We start from the raw sequence: 22,652 nt of genomic DNA on the forward strand, positions 1-22,652 counted from the left end.
ATTAAATAATCGGAATTCAAAATTTAAATAGATTGACATGTCTAAGGGAGAATTTTCAACATTGTAAATTTCTGTTTCATCATTTTCTCGTAATTTTGGATATGTTGAAAGCACATTCAAAACATAACCGACAGTGGATACTTTTTTTACTGTTTTTATAATGTTATTTTCGTTATAGTGATGTATGCAAACTGCAGAATATTTTGATGGAGTCGAATCTTTACGTGATATTACACTTATCCCTTTTTTCGCATTTCATTATTTTTTTGGAAATAAAAATATATAACCATACTTACCACATATTAAACATGATTTATAGTTTGAATTATGAGACATTTTGTTAAAATAAACAAGAAAATTACAACTAAAACTCATAATAGTTAATTTTGCCTTCTGCAATTAAAAACTATATCCAAAAGATATAAATCACTAAAACACACTATAAGCATCCTTATTGCACATTACTGCACGATATTTCTCACTAAAATTAAAATTTTATTGAACTACAAAAGAAACACAACAACCATTGTACTAGGTGTAAGTTAAGTAATTTAAGCTAATGTACAGACAGAAACACATCCCTCAAGCACATGGAAAGTGATCCGTTCTCTCCGTAACAGTGCTCTCCATCTTCCGCCACTAAAACAGATCGGCTCCACCTACTCTTCAGACGAAAAAAGAGCTGCAATCTTCGCAGGCTCTTTATGCCTCCAGTGCTCCCCACTACCTAGTCCAGTGGACCTTGCCGACTTTCGTGTACCAAAGCCGTCTTCCAAAACTGCGTCCTCCCGAATTCCGACATTAGACACACTACACCCCATGAAATCTCCCTTACTATACGTTCTCTGAAAAGGATAAAATCCCCTGGCGCCGATGGAATTCCCAACAGAGTCCTCGTAGTCCTGCCGTCAAAGCACATAACCGCACTGCGCAACATCACAAACGCCATCATACAGCTTCACCACTTCCGTTTGTTCTTCCGAAACCACTCCATCGCCCAACATACGATAATCCGTGCATTTAACGCAATCATTATCAGAATCAAATTTGCTCCTATGCCATTCCTTTTTGGGCCAGCGCCCTTCCCCACCGCCCGGAACCTCTGCAAGGCACCTACATGAGGATCGTTCGTTCCGCACTACTCTACCCCTGGTTCGTCAGAAACAACCAAATTCTGAATGAAACCGGTTTACCTTCTGATTCGCGGCAAATCAGCGGGCCTTAGTGTTAGGCCACGCAAACCTGCCATTTCGACACTCTCCAACTTCGCACCGAAACCAAAAGACCCTGTCACCTTCTACAATGAGCCACCCCTTCCTCTCACTCTTAGTTGGAGGTTTTAGTCGGTAAAAATCTGACACTATCTCCCTTCATGGGGTGTTTTGAAGATTTCTGCTCCTCGAGAACAATCTACACAAAAAAGTATGCTTCTCAAACGTCATTATTTATCTGCATGTTTTAGTGTTGTAAATATTCGGATGATTTTGATATTCGAATGATGCGTGATCGGATTAAAATAATATTCAGAATAATAATGATTCGAATACGTATTGTAGCGACCATGAGCGTGATTGTGTGTCAACGGGCATACGTGTGTGTTAGCGGCTTATCGATTCGCCGACTAGCCGCGGGCGCTTTTCTTTATGTGCGCCGTATCTGTAAACGTGTGTGTCGTACCTGCGTTCCGGGAAAGCAATTAAACCGTTAAAAGAAAAGGAGACTTCTCTGGACGGCTGGAGAATGTTCCTGAAAGGAGGCAAGCGAGTATAAAAAGGAAGAGACGATTGCCGAACCTTCGTTCTACGAACATCACCTGCACCGCACCGATTGATATCACCGAAACGACCATAGCTTTCCAGCGAACCAGGCGTTCAACAAAACTGTCCGTTACTGGACAATTAACTACTCAAGGCCACCATTATATTCAGCCCAGCTGTAAAAGGTAAGAGCTTTACTTTATCATATTTCAATTAACAGTCCTCTGGGACGGAGTACGCAATGTCCCTTTGAACTACAACGTACCTTACTTACTAACACAACAAACCTTTTTTTAAAGCCAATATTTTTTCCTCTATTTTATACCTATTTACCTGATTGTGCGAAGCCACACACCATCCAATTATATAGCCATTTTCAGCATGGCTATCCCCAAAAGCTCCGCACTCTTGGAGGGATTTTCCCTTGCGGACGCCATTGCCCTGGCCAGTGACCTTCAGGCCAAACTCGCTCAGGTAAACGAATTTATTCGTTTATACTCAACTGCAGCAGCCCCTACGCCCGTGACCGAAGACATGGAGTCTTCATCCGTAGCAATCAACGCTAACTCCAACCAATCCGACCCAACGCCAGCCCCAACCGTGCCCAAGGTCATTTTGTTACCGCCGCCGCCCTTCCGCCTTCCGAGACGAGAGCGATGTTCACCCGTCGACCGCCAGCCGCCGAAACCGAGCCTACTCTTTACTACCAGTCGGCTACGCCTTACCTACCGGTACCCATAGTCGGCTACGCCTTAGCCACTATTCCTCGACGAGGGATTGCTACGACAACCTTCGGCTACCCTTTTAGCCAGGGCCACGACGCATCGCTCGACCAGCTATCACCGGGTGTAGACAGGTACATCTACAATTATTACCAGGACACACTGTACGAATGCCACGCCATCGACGAGGAGCATCCACCCGCCGTTGGAGACAACGGAGAGACCGTCACCAAGGACGCATCCAGGGACCGCCCCACGCATTGTCGCCCCAACAACTGACCCAGGTTATCCAGGAGCTCCGGGATACTTACGCCCCGCTTCCCGAGCCCCGTCAGTCATCCAAGGTGACCGAGGATTCCGGGAAGCCGCCGTCCCCGCGACTACCTCCGTTGTCTGCGGTCTCGCCGCTGCCCGCTCCGCTGTCGCCGCTACCAGCCACGCCGAAACGCGCACGACCACCGTCAGGGCAGCGCTACACTCCGGTGCCGCAACTCGTGTCTCCGCTCCCGGCAACACCTCGCCGGCGGGTCTACCGGCTCCGCCGGATCGACTTTGATTAGGTTCGTGCGTGATTGTGCTGTGAGTGCCCCGGACGATTATTAGGTTAGGTTATGTGTATATATTTAGGTTATATTAAGATTAGACTAGGTAACTTGTAACATAACTCATATATATATATTTTGTTCTCTGTTAGTTTACTTATGCTATTTCCATTCCGTGTATTGTCTGTATATATCTAGTATTTAGTTTACTTAAATCCCTGTAAATAAACTTCTTTAACCGCTCTTGCATTAGTTCGTTCCTCAAGGTGTCCATCGACGAAGGCGCGACAAGGTCCGTTCGCTCGCCAGACTAGCCGGCCGTTACTACGCGGCACACCGCACGTGTGCCCGGTAACAAGNCGTATGAAAGAATTTCATGAAACGGCAGCAGTGTGGGACGTCTTTTGATGCTCTTTTAGGCTCAACTTTGACATTGAGCCCGCAGAACTTATCGAAAATTGTGTTGGAGTTTGGGGAGGATTTGTCGAGACGGACAGACACACGGGGCCAGATTTTGCCACCGTTGGACGTACGGTGGACGCCACGGATAGAAAAGCATTTTAAAGACAGTTCGGAAGTGATTTCGTCGTCGGGAATAGATTCACAAACTCAACGGATAATGACATGAAGGTCTCTGTCTTGTTGGAGCTGGTTAGTGGAAAATTCGACCTTTGATTCGTCGAGAAAGGAAGATAAGCGCCGGAAATCGTCAACGGATTTAGGGTAGACGCGGATGCAGTCCTGGGTATTAATGGCTCGGCGGGCGGTGATACCGTTGCTGTCCATTTCGTGGCAGATTTTTGGTCAAAGCTAACGAATACACAATATATCTCCTTTTATTTTAACAACTCAGGAGATCGTCGCTTCACCCACTCTCATCTTTCTCCTCCAAAAATTATTTTCACCCTACTTCTACCCACTCCTCCAAATTATATAAGTTCCCACTCCTTCCACACCTTTAGCGATAGTCTACCAGCAGCCGCTGTAGCATAAAACTCGCTCGACAACCGCCACAATCGTTCTCTAGCCAGTCCGCGATTTCAGACGACTACAGCAGCGTGTTACCGCCGCCGCCCTTCCGCCTTCCGAGACGAGAGCGATGTTCACCCGTCGACCGCCAGCCGCCGAAATCGACCCTACTCCACCACCACCAGTATGTATAGTAGCAGCGCGTTGATCGTGCGAGCCAATGACAGCGCGCGACCGCTGCTCGGTGGGGGGAGTAGGCACAGAAGGCCAGTCGGCTACCCTCTTAGCCACTCACAACTACCAGTCGGCTACGCCTTAGCCACTATTCCTCGACGGCTACTCTCTTAGCCATGAGGAACCACGAACGTCATCCTTCGGCTACCCTCTTAGCCAAGGCTACTTACTTATCGCTCGGCTACGTCTTTAGCCAGCCATCGTTCACTCATACACATTTACGACCATCTGTATATCTATGCCTTATATGTATTGCTTATATATTGAGATAGGTTACGATAGGTTTTGTTGTATATATATATATATATATTTGCTTGCCTTTGTATACATGTAGATCCGTTCCGGTGTAAATATCATTAGTGAAGTATCAGTAGGTTAGGTTAGGTTAGAATAGGTTGTACATACATATATAGTTGTCTTTGTCTTTTCTCATGTATATGTACTGTCTGTAAATAAACTTCTTTAACCGCTCTAGCACTAGTTCGGTCCTCAAGGTGTCCATCGACGAAGGCGCGACAAGGTCCGTTCGCTCGCCAGACTAGCCGGCCGTTACTAGGCGGCACACAGCACGTGTGACCGGTAACAATTTCCGACAGCCGTTTCCTGCACACGGACCGACGAGAGAACGACGGTTTCGTCAAAGCCGGCAAACGCGCTAACAAGCGCCGCCGACAACAGCCTTTTCTGTCTTCGTCCGAGTCATCTTCCCCCTCGGACAACGAATCGGACTTCGAACCAAGTCCAAGTCAAAAGTCTCCACCCCCAATCGTCATACGACAGAAGTCCCTTTGGCCGAAAATTCTTCGTGCCATGGACAATCTCGGCATCACCGCCCGTAGGTCTGTAAACACCAAAGACTCAATTCGAGTCTACCCCAAATCTATCGACGATTTTCGTCGTCTATCGTCTTTCCTAGACGAATCCAAAGTCCAATTTTCTACTAACCAACTACAGCAGGACCGTGACCTCCATGTAGTTATATCCGCGGTGTCTGCGAAGACATCCCAACAGAGGACATCGAGTCCGAACTAAGCCACAAAGGCTTTATTATCAAAGGCATACATCGTATGTCTAAAGGTAATAAAATCTGGCCCCTTGTTTCCGTCCGTCTTGATAAGACCGCCTCCAACTCCAAGGCAATTTTCGACCTTGGTAAACTCTGCGGCCTCAACATCAAAGTTGAGCCGAAAACGGCAACAAAGGATGTTCCCCAATGCCGCCGCTGTATGAAGTTTTTCCTTACAGCCAACTACTGTCACGCAGCCTGGGTCTGCGCATTCTGCGGCCGTAACCACATCACTGCCGAGTGCAAATCCAAGGACAAGAAGGATAATACTCCCACTTGTGCCAATTGCAAAGGTAACCACCGCGCCACCTACCGCGGCTGCCCCAAGGTTCCCAAAAAGACCTCCCCTTCACCCCCCAAGAAAACCGTCACTCCCGTTGCTTCCCAAAGCACAAAAACTACCGCCCATCCTTCGGCTACCACTTTGGTAGCACCCCAAATGTCTTACGCCAAGGCAGTAAGAACCGCCCCCCCTCCCCACGCCCAAAAACGCAACACGAGCACTGCACCAGCTGTAGTTGCAATCCCAAGTTTGGAACAAAGACAAGTCATTGTTCAAACCATGGTCGCCAGCATTGTCGCCGCCTTACAACAAACCACCAATGTCTAACACCGCCCAGTCAGACAACCTTCGTATAGTTACCTGGAATGCCCAAAGCATTAGAGGCAAATTGACTGAACTCGAACACTTCCTCGAGGATAAGTCAATCGGTGTTGCTTGCCTCACCGAAACTCACCTGTCCGAAAAAATCAAACTTTTCGTCCCGAATTTCTCTTCCTACAGAAGTGACCGTGAAAACCGCAGTGCCGGCGGTGTCGCCATACTAGTTAGGAATTCATTAAAACACAGGCCTATCTCTTTGGCCACAAACTGTTTAGAAACAGTAGGCATCGAAGTTTCACTAACTTCCGGCTCTCTTAGGATTATCTCTCTCTACTCCCCTCTTTCGGACAGAGACCTTTCTGAACTCCCCCTTCTACTCCCCCCAGGCGACCATCGTTGCAGGCGACTTCAACGCTAAACACGTCTCTTGGGGCTGTCGACAAACAAATAATAAAGGCAACCCCCTTCTAGCCAAAATTCTTCAGTTCAACTTCACAGTTGAAGCACCATCTGACCCCACATTCCTCCCTTACCCCCACCATCAATCCCCTGACATTCTTGACATTTTCGTCACGAAAAATGTCACACTTTCCGCCGATCCTATCGTCTTAGACGCATTAAGCTCGGACCATCTCCCAGCCCTTATTGAAGTCGGCCGCCCAATCCTCAACCCCCCAAACCCAACCACGTCACTAGACTGGTTGCACCTTCGTTACACCCTGGAAAAATCTTCATTCAAGTGCACTCCAATTCGCACAATAGCGGAACTTGACGAAGCTGTGAATCTCCTGTCAAACGAGATTACCAGCGCAGTCGAGCTCTCCACTACCTCCCGCCCAACGCCCACCAAAGACAGAACCCTCCCAGCAGACATCCTTGACCTCCTTAAGAGGAAAAACAAGGCCCGACGTCTGTGGAATAAATACCGCGTCCCCGCCCAACGTGCAGAGGTAAACGCCCTTCAACGAGAACTAAAAACTCGTCTAACCGAATTCCGCAGCGCATCCTTCGACGACTATATCGCTCAGGCAGAAAAACATCCACGAAGCACCTGGAAAGTGATCCGTTCCCTTCGTAACAGAGCTCCCCATCTTCCGCCTCTTAAACAGAACGGCTCCACCTATTCCTCAGACGAAGAAAAAGCTGCAATCTTCGCAGACTCTTTGTGTCTCCAGTGCTCCCCACTACCAAGCCCAGTGGATCTTGCCGACTTTCACGAGCGTACCAAAGCCGTCTCCCAGAACTTCGTTCCCCTAAATTCCGACTTCAAACACACGTCCCCACGAGAAATCTTTCTCATTATCCGCTCTCTAAAAAAGAGAAAAGCCCCTGGCGCTGACGGAATTGCTAACGGAGTCCTTAAAGTCCTGCCACCAAAGCACATAACCGCACTGTGCAACATCACAAACGCCATCATGCGGCTCCACCACTTTCCTTTGGTCTGGAAAGAAGCCACTGTCATCTGTCTCCCCAAAAAAGGGAAGCCGCTCAGCTCTCCCTCAAGCTACAGGCCCATCAGCCTGCTCAGTTCGCTGAGCAAAGTAGTAGAATCCGTCCTTCTCGCTCGGCTCTTAGACCACGTGGAGCAAAACAACCTTCTCCCTGATTTTCAACACGGTTTCCGCAGGCAACACGGCACCGGACACCAACTTCTTCGTGTTACTGAACACATCTCCGACAACCTCAACAAGCGGCGTCACACTTCCATGCTCCTTCTTGACGTCCAACAAGCCTTCGACCGAGTCTGGCACGAAGGTCTCATTTCCAAACTTATCGCCCTTAACATCCCACACTTTCTAGTTGGGGTTATCAGGTCCTTCCTCACAGACAGAAGCCTTCGGGTCCGCGTTGGCTCTGCTCTTTCTGCCAGTAAACCCGTCACAGCCGGTGTCCCACAAGGCTCCAAACTATCCCCTATTCTGTTTAACCTGTTTTGCGCGGACATCCCCTCCCACACTTCAATTCTGACTGCCCTGTACGCTGATGACATTGCTATCATAAACTCTTCAAGTACCATTCTCCAATGCACGGCAAGAATCAATAGGTTTCTACCCCAGCTCCTAAACTGGTACCGGAAATGGAAACTTTCCATTAACGAGACCAAATCGGAGGCAATTTTCTTTTCCCGTTCGCTCCGCACTTAACTACCCGTGGTTCGTCAGAAACACCCAAATTCTGATTGAAACCGGTCTACCTTCTCTCCCCGAGGCTGCAATCACATTCGCGGCAAATCTCCAGGCCTCAGTGTCAGGCCACCCAAACCCTCGGCACTCTCCAACTTCGCACCGAAACCCAACGACCGTTTCCGAAGGCCCTGTCACCTTCTACAATGAGCCGCCCTCTTCCGCTCAAATTTATTTCCAAGTTTCGCTTTTTAGCGCGAGTGTCCACCCACCACATCAGAGATGGACCACCTACTCCCGTTTCCACCCCAATACTCCCGTCCACCAACACTTAGACGATTTCCCATCTCAACCCTATCCCTAATACCCAGCTTTCCACTTGTCTCCCGGGTTTGAAAAATCCACAGGGTTTACCTCCCCGCTCGAGGAGGGGTTTTAGTCGGTAAAAATCCGACACTACCTCCCTTCAGGAGGTGTCTTTTGAAAATTTCCCCTCCTCGAGCATAATCTAAACAACAAAAAAAGAACATACTCACTAACCACTCTGCTGCCAACATTCGAGTAAGTCTATAACATTTCTTTATTGTTAATTGCCTGCCTGTTTTCATTGTTTTTGTATATAAATTTTTTGTGTCTTGTTGTGTTTTTGTGTCTTTTCAACTTTTATGTTTTCCGTCTGTTGTATATTTCTTTTTTCGTTCAAGGATTTTGTTTCGTGTACATAAATTGAAGTTATTGTTATATCTTAGTGTTTAATTTATGCTTTTATTTATTAAACATACTAAAAACGCTAAAGTAAAACATAATTCAATTCTTTCTTTTGTAAATATTTCCTATTGTCATTATGTAAATATCTTTTCAAATGTATATCCTTAAAACCTTTTGTATCTGTACTTTTCCATTATGCTCTCTACAAATTACTTTATTACTTATACTTTCCACTAATCCTTTACATTTTAATTTCGCTTACATGCTGTATAATTCTTGTGTAAGCGATAAAAAAAAAAAAAACAAAAGTAACAATAACAAACCGAAGCGGCGTCGATGGGTCGTTGATTCATCTGGAAATATTAGTGCGGAGTTGGCCATGAAATAGTATTNAAAAAAAAAAAAAACAAAAGTAACAATAACAAACCGAAGCGGCGTCGATGGGTCGTTGATTCATCTGGAAATATTAGTGCGGAGTTGGCCATGAAATAGTATTTATTGTGTTTTGACTTTAAGAAATGTAATCTTACGGTCGGGAACGCGACGGAAGGGAAGTCGTGAAATACTTGACTGATATATGTTTTACTGGTGAAACAGTTTATGCACAGATACCTTGTAGGCCACTTGAAAAATAAAGATTTTTAACTTAGAGGAGAGTTTTTTCTAACAGAGCAGCGGTGATCTCTTGCCACCGTGGAGTGTGTAAAAACATTAAAGCTCGTTTTGTTTGTGTGCAAAATATTCCGAAAATGAGTGAAAAAAAACAAGATAGCCACAAAAAGCGACGACGGCCAGCGCGAAGCGAAGACCCGTCGCGCGAGAGAAATCGGTCTCCGTGGACGCCGCCGCGTCCTACGTCTGGGAGTGCGGTCGCTAGCATTTCCGAAGAACGGATAGGACACCTAGTGGACGAATTAAAGATGCGAAATAGTTCACATGTGGTCCAGACAAATTTAATTCAGTACCGAAATTCGAGCCCGGAATTCCAAATTTGACGGCCGTTCAGTGGATATATAAGATTGAACAAATGGCAATGGCAAACGGATGGAATGAGGCGACGAAAATCGCGTACATGCAAAGCCGGTTAGAAGGACTTGCAAGGAAATGGTATGATAGTCTTCCGAACTATGACTTTAGCTGGGAGGAATGGAAACGAAAAATGCTACAAGCTTTCCCTGATCACCGTGATTTCGCAACAGCTTTAAGAACAATGTTGGCCAGAAGGAAGGAAGAGTCTGAATCGTGGAGCCAATATTATTTCAGTAAAATGGAGCTTATTCGAACGTGCGAAATATCCGAACAACAAGCTGTCTCTTGTGTGATCGATGGCATCCCGAACGAGATAATACAGACGGGTGCTCGTGCAGGTCGATACGAAAATCCGGAAGTACTATATTCTTCATTTTTGTCAACGTTAGTGAATCAAAGTAACGAAGGTCAACGAGGACAAAGTCAAAATGTAATGAGATCAACGTTCAGAGACAATAAGAGAAGACGGGACGATCGAAACACCCGGTCAAGAATTACATCGTTCTCGCGACATAAGCCCAAATGTTACAATTGTCACGAGGTGGGTCATTTAGCCAACGCGTGCATGAGACCTAAAATATAGTGTGGAAAGTGTAAAAGATTAGGTCATACGAGTGCAAATTGCCGCAAAAACGCCGAAAAACGTGCGGAAAACGTGTCCTGTAAAACTATTGGTGCCGATAATAAAGCTTACTACGCGACGTGTGTAGTGAATGGGCAAAAATTTTTGGGATACGTGGACACCGGATGTGGAGGTGTCATTATTCGCCGGGATGTGGCAGACAGTTTACAACTCAAATGCGAGAAAAGTTCTGCTGTTGTTCTCGGGTACAATGAGAGTGTAACTAAAGTCGTGGAAACGGTAAACGTGCTGCTGCAAGTGGACTTAGCTGAAGCGAACGTCAAAGCTTTGGTAGTGGAAAATTCTGTTCAAGTTTACCCCGTGCTTATTGGACAAGAATTCCTAAACAAAAATAAGATTCTGGTGGCGCGGAAAGATGAGGTTCGCATCCTGGAGGACGGACAAGATGAACGAAAAGTTGCCATCATAGCCGACGAAGATGTCGAGGTGCCGCCAAAAACCATGGGTTACGTACCCGTGACGAACAGGCAGCAGTATCAAGGTGAAGTCTATGTCGAAGGACAGGTAAGAAGTTTACCATATCGAGAGCATCTTATCGTTAGATGCATAACCCAAGCGCAACACGGTTGTGTGGGAGTTTGTAATGTCTCTGATTTACCTGTTGTTTACCACAAGGGCCAAATCGTTGTACGCGGTAATCCCTGTGTAAAAGATAAAGAATCTTGTCGCGACCATGATAGTACAAGTAGAGTATTAGCAATAACAGGCCCCGTAGATTATAAGCTTTTCACTTTCGAGGATATAAAGCCACTCGTTTCCCAATCGCTGGATACAAGTATTAAAACTCTATTATTGAAGTTATTAAACGAGTATCGCGATTGTTTTGCTACAACGACTAGTGAAATAGGCAAATGTACAAAAGTTGAAATGGAAATCAATCTCAAAGACGACGACCCTGTAACGTACCGCCCTTATAGATTGTCGTACGCTGAAAGGCAACAGACACGAGAAATCATAAACGACCTACTTGAAAACAAAATTATTCAAGAATCGAATTCCGCTTATGCTAGCCCAATTCTTTTGGTAAAAAAGAAAGACGGTAGTATGAGATTATGCGTAGACTTTCGAAAACTCAACGCAAAAACGATTAAGGACAAACACCCCTTACCACATGTGGAGGAACATCTTGATCGGTTGAAAGGTTGCGAATACTTTACGTCGCTCGACTTAGCATCGGGTTATTATCAAATAGCTCTAGCAAAAGAATCCATTCCTAAGACCGGATTCGTCACCCCTGACGGGCATTACGAGTATGTACGAATGCCGTTCGGACTCGTAAATGCACCAGCGGTGTTTCAAAGAACGATTAACCAAGTTTTAGGACCTTTGCGGTTCTCGGTAGCTATGGCCTATATGGACGATGTTCTGATACCGTCGAAAAACATAGACGAAGGTTTGTCCCATTTTTATAGTTATTTAGGGAATCAAACTTGACCGTAAAACTGACGAAGTGCTTATTTTTTCAAAAAGAATGAGAATATTTGGGACATGAAATTAGCGCGCAAGGTATTAAGCCGGGAAGTAGAAAAACTTTGGCAATCGAACAATTCCCTAGGCCCGCGACTGTCCGCGAAATACGCCAATTTATTGGACTTGCGAGTTACTTTCGCAAATATATAGCGAATTTTGCGACGATAGCTTCTCCATTGACACAATTAACAAGGAAAGACGTACCGTTTGTGTGGGAAGAAAAACAAGAAGCGGCTTTCAAGACTTTGAAAAATAAACTGACAAGTAGACCGTTATTGGCGATTTATGATGCGGAGGCACATACAGAAGTACATACCGACGCGTCTAAAATAGGTTTGGGAGGTATTCTGCTCCAAAAACAAAGGGATAATTCCCTGCGACCCGTAAAATTTTTTAGTAGAAAAACCAGCAAAGAAGAGCAAAGGTATCACTCTTATGAATTAGAGACCCTTGCCGTAGTCACCTCATTACTTCATTTCCGCGTCTATATAGTCGGAATTAAATTTAAAGTCATAACAGATTGTAACGCTTTACGCACGGCATTGACAAAACGCGATTTAATTCCAAGAATAGGGCGTTGGTGGCTACTGATCACCGAGTTTGATTTCTCAATCGAATATAGGCCCGGACATTCTATGTCTCACGTGGACGCTTTAAGCCGAAACCCCGTATTTTCAGATGACATTCAAAATTTAGATTGTATTCCCGTACTTTCAACCAACATTGTCGAAGAGGATTGGGTATTGTCGGTCCAATTAAAAGACGAAAGGTGCAAATACATACTCGAAGTTTTGAATCGCGCGCCGATAGATGCCGAGGAACGCGATCTTCATAAACAATATAAAATACAGCAACATCGTTTATATCGCCAAACCGAACAAGGATTACGTTGGGTCGTCCCGAAACTAGCACGGCGACAAATTTTGCGATATTATCACGACGAAGCAGGTCATTTTGCTCTTGATAAGACTTTGGAAACAATTGGTAAAACATATTGGTTCCCGGGAATGCGACGTTATGTGGCAAAATAAATTTCAAACTGTTTAAACTGCCTATATAACAAAAAGCCGACGGGAAAGAAGCCGGGATTATTACACCCAATACCAAAAAGTCCAACACCATTTGACACTATACAAATTGACCATCTGGGGCCATTCGTGAGTAGCAGCAAAAAAACAATTATTTGCTGGTTGTCGTTGAGGCATTTACACAATTCATTTTTCTCAAAGCAGTGCAGAGTACCAAAGTGGGCCCTGTACTGAATTTTCTTACGACAATTATAGACATGTTTGGGTCACCTAGACGAGTCATATCAGACCGAGGCTCTTGTTTCACCTGCAAAAAGTTTGTAGATTTTTGTAAAGACTCGGGTATAAAATCTGTTTTAAATGTCACGGCGACTCCCAGGGCAAACGGCCAAGTGGAGCGCATGAACAGCATAATCTTAAGTTCAATAGCCAGTTCGCTAGAAGAAAGCGAAGACAAATGGGATAGAAACATATCCAAAATTCAATTCGCCTATAATTCGACTGTAAGTAAAGCGACCGGGAAAAGTCCCTATGAGTTACTGATGGGATATAGACCGCGCAATAAGGGTGATGCGTTCTTGGCCAACGAGGTGGTGGTAGACGTTACCGGAACAACAGGGTTAACAGAGACTATCGATGATATTCGCAACGAAGCGAGTACAAATATTGCTAAGGAGCAAGAAAAAGTAAGAAACGTTTTGACGCAAAACGCAAAGAAGCCCCCAAGTACGAAAAGGGTCAGCTAGTATTGATCCTGAAAAATGTTGGGGCAAATGACGGAAAGAGCAAAAAGTTGCTCCCTAAGTATGACGGCCCCTTCATAATAAGAGAGGTGTTGCAACACGATAGATACTATATTGAAGACATCCCAGGCACGACGCGTGCAAACAAGTTTTACAGGGGTGTGTGTGCTATAGACAGAATGAAGCCGTACTCTTGTGACGCTTTCGACGATGAAAGCGATAACGAAAGCAGTGCATCAGAGAATGTCTGAGGGACTTACTAAGTGTCCCAAATGCACTTAATGAATTGTTGAGGCAATAACGGACCGATGAAGAATTGGTCAAAAACCGATGACGCATTGGTTAAGAATCAATGACGTATTGATCAGAATTGTTAACGTAAAGAGTAACCGCAAAGGTGTGGGCTCTCAAACAAAAATCGTAACGAAAAGTTCGTTATAAATATTTAATGTAACATACATGAGACCTGGAAAAACAAAAATGTTTCTGTTCTTAGGTCCAGAGTTCAGACATCAGCGACGCCTGAAAAGTGAGGCCTGCGAGGACGCATGGTGCTGTAGCATGGCCGAAACTGTAAGCGATTAAAAAAAAAAAAAAACAAAAGTAACAATAACAAACCGAAGCGGCGTCGATGGGTCGTTGATTCATCTGGAAATATTAGTGCGGAGTTGGCCATGAAATAGTATTTATTGTGTTTTGACTTTAAGAAATGTAATCTTACGGTCGGGAAGTCGTGAAATACNGGGTCGTTGATTCATCTGGAAATATTAGTGCGGAGTTGGCCATGAAATAGTATTTATTGTGTTTTGACTTTAAGAAATGTAATCTTACGGTCGGGAAGTCGTGAAATACTTGACTGATATATGTTTTACTGGTGAGACAGTTTATGCACAGACACCTTGTAGGCCACTTGAAAAATAAAGATTTTTAACTTAGAGGAGAGTTTTTTTCTAACACTTGTTGCTTCTTAATTGCATTTTAATATTGGGTTTCTTGGTACATTGAGGTAAAATCTGTTTCTTAGTATTTCATCTAATCACTCTTTCCAAGTTTCATTCTCTTCCGTATTCGTTAAAATTTATTTTCAAAACTACAAACACTTCTGATCTGTTATTCAACTATTCCACTTCTTTTTTCCGCTATTGTTAATTAAATTTATTATATTTCCATTGTGTTTCTTTTGGTTATTTTATTTTTGCAAAGTGCATTGAATCACCACCAAACCTAAAAAATAAAATGCTTCATCCGTTCAGCAATAATAACATACTTAAACATGTTCATATTAATTGTAATAATTTCTTTTGACTGACGCATGTGTAGGCTAAATTAATGATCAAAATACGTACGCAGTTATTAATTGAACAGTAGAATTCATTCTTTTATGAAATGTTTTAATATGAGGACAATAAAGGCAACTCATTAAAAAATTTATGTGGCGTTGCGTGCTAGTTAATTACACTTTCTTTACACTTGTAACAAATAATAATCAACTTTTTTAATATACCCCATTACCATTCTGACCTTTAATGGTTTGGATTTTGAAAATCACATGCCATTGTTAATATATTAAGTCGTTAAGCTACTACTTCAAATGTATAAATAATTATTTCATTCAAATTTTCATGTATAAAAAAAACGAAGAAAGGCATCCACTCTGTTTTAGTGTAGGATTATTATTATGTTACTGTTGCGAATAGAGTACAACAGAACTTTGTTAATCACTTTTTATTATTTAACACAACAAAACTACATTTAACACAATTAAAGGTTTATCATTTGACTTGGATTTATAAAACATGCTTCTTTGTCTAAAGCTGGTAAGTGAATGATCTCAATACATCGAATCAAAATGAATAAAATACATATACATATGAAGTTCGCGAAATTCGTTCATATCGGTTGTATACAAAACAAATCAAGCACAAAACAGCTCACCATTACCGCTTCCCCTCACTTCACTGTTAGCGTGAACATATCGCCCCCCTTGGCGTCCATTAGGCGGCAATATCGCTTCCATCTTGTTCGTTGATAGGCAGAATGCACAATTTGTTGGCTGGTCTCTTGATGATAGAAGAAGATGTCCTAAGAGTTGCTGCTCGTACAATTCCATCCGAACCAGGATGAACGGAATCTACTACAGCCAACTTCCATTGTAGCGGTGGCAAATTATCTTCCTTGACCATTACAACAACCCCAGGTCTAAGGGACTGGCCAAAATTCTTATGCCATTTAATACGTTGCTGCATTTCCGAAATGACCTCCTTGGACCATCTCTTCCAAAAATGCTGTACCAGCTTTTGTGTTAATTGGTATCTTGAAAGTCGATTGGAAGGGACGTCAGTCATATCCTGTTCTGGTAGTGTTGTTAGCTTGGTCCCGATCAGAAAGTGCCCGGGTGTTAGAGGTTCCGGATCATTAGGATCAGGACTCAAAGGGCTTAATGGTCTGGAATTTAGACATGCCTCGATCTGGGACAAAACCGTTATAAATTCTTCATAATTTAGAATCGTATTTGACAAAACGCGTTTAAGGTGAGACTTTGTCGATTTGACTCCGGCCTCCCAAAGACCCCCGAAATTCGGAGCCCTAGGAGGGATAAAATGCCATTTGACATTATTAGATGACAACTCAGACTGAATTTCTGATTCGCTTGACCTAAGAAATTTTTTGATTTCATTGTTAGCTCCAACAAATGTAGAACCATTGTCGCTATAAATGTTAGCACAGATACCACGCCGTGAAAAAAGCCTACGTAAAGCAGCCAAAAAAGAAGCCGTCGAAAGATCGGTGACCAATTCCAGGTGCATGGCCCTTGTGCTAAGACAAACAAAAACGCATATGTAAGCCTTAATCAACTTATAATTTCTCGTCATTCTGTCTTTGATATTGAAAGGACCACAAAAATCAACTCCAGAATTCATGAATGGTCGCGCAGGCGTTACCCGTGCAGCCGGTAGATCACCCATTCTGTATTTTACAGCTGTAGCATCAAATCTAAAACAACGCGTACAATTCCTGACAACCTTTCTAACTAGATTTCGACCCGATAAGATCCAAAACCGATCCCGAATAGATGCAAGTAGGTTTTGAGGACCTGCGTGTAGGAGTCGAATGTGTTCCCTTTGGACAATAAGTAGGGAAAGTTTTCCCCTGATCGGTAGAATGGCAGGGAATTTTTTCTCATACGAAAAGTTCGAGTGCTTAATCCTTCCTCCTACTCTCAAAATACCTTCAGAATCAATAAAAGGATTCAGTTTCAACAGTTTACTTTTGGAATTGACTTCATTGGAAACAGATAAGTCACTAATTTCCTGGGCAAATGTTTGTGATTGAACTAGTTTTACAAGGGTGTACAATGCCACATTCAATTCTTCAACCGTAAGAATGCCGGAACATAGAGTTTCTCCCACTTTGGAAAGTTTTAAATTTCTAAAAAACCTTAGACAATAAGCTGTTGTTCTGATGAGCTTATTTAAATTCGAGGACTTCTCAATTAGATCGAAATCATAAGAGGGAATTGTGGAAGCCAAAGAAATTAACTTTGAGCGAGATTCAGGAAGATTCTCATCAGGCAAGTTTTCTGTTGATTCTGGATTTACTGGCCAACATTCCTTTGGTTTCGAAAGCCAAGAAGGGCCGTACCACCACAAATCATTATGAAGAAGATCTGATGGCAATAATCCCCTTGATAACAAGTCAGCAGGATTTTCATTAGTGTTAACATAACACCACGAATGGACATCTGTTAATGATTGAATTTGAGCCACTCGGTTGGACACAAAAATCTTCCATAAGTGTGGTGAGGATCGTATCCATGCAAGAGTTATGGTTGAGTCACTCCAATGGTGGCAAGCGTCAATTTTTGTGTTCAAAGCAGTTTTAACCTTTTGGGTAAGTTCAGCGCTTAATAGTGCAGCGCAAAACTCTAGTTTTGGGATGGTAATTGTTTTAAGAGGCGCAACACGAGTCTTGGCACATAGTAATTGTACGCGTACATTTTCACAGCTATCAATGGATCTTGCATAAATACACGCGCCATATGCCGACTCGCTTGCGTCAGAAAACGAATGTATTTCAATTTTAGTCGGAAAGTTACACAAAATGTGTCTAGGAATTTTTAAATTGTTAAGTGAATGCAGATCACTTTGAAATCGCTTCCATGTTGTGTACAAATCCGCAGGGATAGATTCATCCCAGTCAAGTTTACAGACCCAAAGTTTTTGAATAATGATTTTTGCAATTATAACTGTGGGTGCTAAAAGACCCAAAGGATCAAATATTTGGGAAATATATGATAGAATTGTTCGCTTTGAAACAGAGTGTTTATCTGAAGCCGTAATCGAATAACGCAAAATGTCTTGGTCGGAGTCCCACAAAAGACCCAGAGTTTTTGCCTCTTGTGAGTGTTTGAATTGATGAGTCATATCTCCTGTATGACGATTATCGGAAATAATTTGAGAATTGTTAGATAAAAACTTTCTTAAATGGAATCCGCCTGAATTTAATATGTCTGTGATCTCACTCTTGATTTGCTGGACTTCTTCGACCGTTTGACCACCAGTGACCAGGTCATCGACGTAAAAGTCTTTATATATTGTCGCGCTAACCTTTGGATTACTATCAGCGTATATATTTGCTAACTCTTTGATACATCTAGTGGAAAGGTAAGAAGCAGAAGCCGTACCATATGTGAGAGTGTTTAAGCGGAAATATTGAATTTTTGAAGAAGGATTAGAACGCCACAAAATGATTTGCAAATTTCGTTGGTCTTCTTGAACTAGAACCTGACGATACATTTTTTCTATATCACCAGTGAGAACGATACTGTGTTTTCTGAAACGAATGAGAATGGAAAGCAAATCTTCCTGGACATTAGGTCCAACCATCAAAATGTCATTTAATGAATGGCCTGAAGTGGTCTTTGCCGAGCCGTCAAAGACTACCCGCAATTTGGTTGTTGTACTGGATTCTTTCATCACAGCATGATGCGGTAGAAAATAGGATTTGTTTGGATTGATTGAATCAAAATCGATTTTAGTCATGTGGTTCAAAGATTCGTATTCTTCGAGAAATCTCGAGTATTCAGCAAACAGATCGGGATTTTTATGAAGTTTCCTCTCTAAAAGTAGAAAACGTTTGGTGGCTAATTCAAGTGAATCACCGAGAATTGTCGGAGGATATTTTAATGGGAGAGTGACTAAAAACCGTCCGGAAGAGTCCCGTACCGTGTTAACTTCAAACGATTTTTCACAAGCCTGTTCTTCGGGAGATAAGAGTTTTTCAGAATGATTCTCGTCAATTTCCCAGAATTTTCTTAGTTGGATGTCTAAGGTATTTGACTGAGCAAAATTACAAGAGATGATACTCCGAGACTCAATATATTTCGAAGGAGAAATGCTTCCTGAAATAATCCAACCCAAGTGAGTCTTCTGGAGAGTTGGACGATCGCTGCCCAACTTTATTTGACCTATGTCCAAAAGGCCCCAAAAATGTCTGGCACCGATTAATATGTCAATTGGACCACTTTCATTGAAAGTAGGATCAGCCAAAAACAGATTCGGTGGAATGTTTATATGATCCATATCAACAGAAGAGACCGGCAAGTTGGAAGTTATTTTGGGCAATACTAGGCAATTTAAATCGAGTTGAAAAGCACTGTGTCTAGCCTGCAGTTTAACACGAGCCCTATGTAAAACCTTGGCCTTGTTTTGACCAACACACGAAATAGAGAGATCAATTTTTGATAAAGGTAATCCGAGCGTTTTACATAAACTAGCAGATATAAATTCGGATTGACTTCCGCTGTCAAGTAGTACTCTACATTGATGAGAGTTACCCTTGTTATCAAAAACGTGTACCAATGCGGTAGATAAAAGTACGCTATTAAAAGAAACCGTGTTGCAAGTGTTAGTAATCGTTTCTTGACTTTCTTTGTCCGGGTTGTTATTAACAGACGCAGTATTGTTTGGAATGTTACCAGTTATTTGTTTATTTTCAGTGGCGACAGAATTGCTTTTTGTTTTAGCAATCGCGTCCGCGTGAAGTAATGAATTGTGATGACCTTCGCATTTGCGGCACGATGAAGACTTACATTTTTCAGTCGCATGATTTTTTCTTAAACAATTCAAACAAAATTTTAAACGTTTTGCTTCAATTATTCTTTTTTCAACATCGAGAGCCAAAAATTCTTTGCAATTGTAGACCGTATGATTCTTATTGCAATATGAACAGACTGGACCACGTGATTCATTGACAGACGAATGGACTTTAACAAGCCTTGACTTATTGTCTACCTTGTTTTCGTTATTTAGACCCAAAGTCTCGAGTAATTTACATTTTTCAAGCAAGAAATTTGAAAATGTCTCCATAGTTACTTTCTCCTTTGACGAAATCAGTTTGTTGTATTCTGTTTCCCATTCTCGACGAGAAACACGATCTAGCTTTGTTGAGACGATATGAATTAGCAAAACGTCCCACGAATCCACCGGTTGATCAAGAGCCTCCAACGCGCGAATATGACGCGTTATCCCATCAACCAGTCCCCGCAAACCCGAATGAGATTCTTTTGTGATTGTTTCAATATCAAATATTGCTTTGATGTGATTTCTTATGAGCATTTCCGTATTTTCATAGCGTTGAACAACTAATGACCATGCTACCGCGTAGTTGGCCGCCGAACACTCCAAAGACTTTAATAAATCAGCCGCTTGACCCTTCAACGAAAGTCTCAGATAGTGGAATTTTTGTACCGCGGGAATGGACTCATTTGAATGAATGAGCGAGATAAACGTGTCTTTATAAAAAAGCCACTGCTCATAGTTTCCATCAAACGTCGGCAATGGTATCGGAGGTAACTTTATATTGGTGTTAGACCCCATAATGGCTGAAACCGCGTCTGATAACTTGGTATCGCTAATCGGATCAAGTTTTTGTAATTGATTTGACAAAAATCGCCTCGCCCGCGAAATAATATCAAAATAAGAGTCTTCAAATCGAGAACGTTCAATTCCATGCTCTTTCAAAGTTAATACGGAATCATTGTCCTCAATTTCGGTTTGTATGTTATTAAAGTCGTCCAAGAGCGACTCCGCTTTGGACAAACGAAGTTCAATCTGAGTCGTATCTGGAGGTGTAGTTGCCGATAGTTTTTCAAAAGCAACCGTAAATCGATCCAAATCAGCAATAATTTTTGAACGTGCATTTACTAATTTGGTAAGCGTTTCCTTTTGTTCGGTCATTTTTGAAATGAAATTGTACCCAAATCAAGCATGCAAAATAAAGGGATCAGATAAAAAATAGGATGGACACTGACCTGATTTTTCTTGAATGGTGATTGTGTTGATTGCTTATCCTACTCGAAGGACCAGAATTTATGTTGCGAATAGAGTACAACAGAACTTTTTTAATCACTTTTTATTATTGAACACAACAAAACTACATTTAACACAATTAAAGGTTTATAATTTGGCTTGGATTTATAAAACATGCTTCTTTGTCTAAAGCTGGTAAGTGAGTGATCTCAATACATCGAATCAAAATGAATAAAATACATATACATATGAAGTTCGCGAAATTCGTTCATATCGGTTGTATACAAAACAAATCAAGCACAAAACAGCTCACCATTACCGCTTCCCCTCACTTCACTGTTAGCGTGAACAGTTACAAGTATTCATTGAAATTCTAAAACATGCAGGACAAGAGGTTGAAGATCGTATATTTAAGCTAGTTTAAGTTAGTCATATTTATTAGACGGGGAAGTTCCAGAGGATTATAAACGGAACAATTAGCTTAACTTCCCATTCGTCAAAAATCTTAACTAGAATTGTACAGATGAGAATATAAAAAAGGGCGGAAGAACTATTAGGGGAAGATCAATTTGGGTTTAAAAGAAATAGAGAAACGCGGGAGGTCATTCTAGCTTTACGGGTAACAATAAAGGAAACGATAGAAAGAACAAAGAGTGCGTACATAGGATTTGAAGATTTAGAAAAAATCTTTTGACAATGTTAAATGGGCCAAGATGTTAAATATACTCAAAATCGTAGGAATGAGTTACCAAAATAGAAGGGAAATACTTAGTTTGTATAAAGAGTAACAAACAGTTATAGAGCTGGTGCTGCAACGTAGAGAAGTAAATATTCGGAAGGGAGTCAGACAGGGATGCACACTGTCATCGCTACTTTTTAATCTATACATCAAAGACGCGATCAACATCATTAAAGACAGTACAACTGTAGGACAAAAAATTAGTATGCTTAGATTTGCTGATGATATAGCAGTATTAGTATCTACCATGGAGTTAGTTAGCTTTAAATAAAATGGAAGCGGCATTAACGAAACAGTTTTGTATAAAAATAAATAAAATTAAATCAAAAATACTAGTATGCCAGGGAAGAAAGAGAAGGAAAAGACGAATATACAGATAGGAGACGAAGTGGCCGACTTTAGGTATCTAGGAAGTCAGATAAATCAGGACGGAAGGAGTAGTAGGGATATAAAGCGGAGGATAGCGCAGAATCGAGTCGTATTCAATAAAAAGAAGTCACTTCTATGCTCGCGAACGGTTAATTTAGAAATTCGGAAATGGCTGTTAAAGGTGTACGTTTGGAGCACGGCGCTGTACGGGGGAGAAACATGGAAAGTGGGCGCGGCCGAAAAGAGAAGGTTAGAAGCGTTCGAAATGTGGTGTTACAGGCGAATGATAAAGAAACCGTGGATAGAGAAGGTTAGAAATAAAGAGGTATTAGAAAGAATAAGAGAACAGAGGACTCTATGGAAGTCAATAAGAAATAGGCGAGTTAGATTAGTAGGACACCTTCTCAGACATGAAGCTCTAGTCAGAGACATAGTAGAGGCAGAAATGGAATTTAGGACGGGTTGAAGTAGACCTATATTAGATTACTGTTTGTAAATAGTTATACAGAGGTTTTAGTCAGTGGTACGGACGGCAGGGTGTCTTTTGAAGATTTCCCCTTTTCTACGAAAACATAAAAAAAATAATTAAGGATATG

General features: G+C 42.3%; 1 protein-coding gene across 1 annotated transcript; it reads right to left on the reverse strand.

Moving 5' to 3' along the window:
• Positions 1–14,389: 14,389 nt before the first annotated feature.
• Positions 14,390–21,436, reverse strand: LOC112904129. Its single transcript, XM_025973433.1, has 2 exons — positions 15,574–21,436; positions 14,390–14,862 (listed from the first exon to the last, which is right to left on the reverse strand). Exon 1 carries the CDS (start codon positions 20,874–20,876, stop codon positions 15,633–15,635), a length of 5,244 nt encoding a protein of 1,747 aa, XP_025829218.1. The 5' UTR covers positions 20,877–21,436; the 3' UTR covers positions 14,390–14,862; positions 15,574–15,632.
• Between the last annotated feature and the right edge of the window lie 1,216 nt (positions 21,437–22,652).

Source organism: Agrilus planipennis, unplaced genomic scaffold (genome assembly GCF_000699045.2).
Source record: "Agrilus planipennis isolate EAB-ADULT unplaced genomic scaffold, Apla_2.0 scaffold67, whole genome shotgun sequence".
In the NCBI taxonomy this organism is placed as follows: domain Eukaryota; kingdom Metazoa; phylum Arthropoda; class Insecta; order Coleoptera; family Buprestidae; genus Agrilus; species Agrilus planipennis.

Coding starts and splice junctions, on each gene's coding strand:
- LOC112904129 (XM_025973433.1), bottom strand. CDS start 20,876: ATGACCGAACAAAAGGAAACGCTTACCAAATTAGTAAATGCACGTTCA.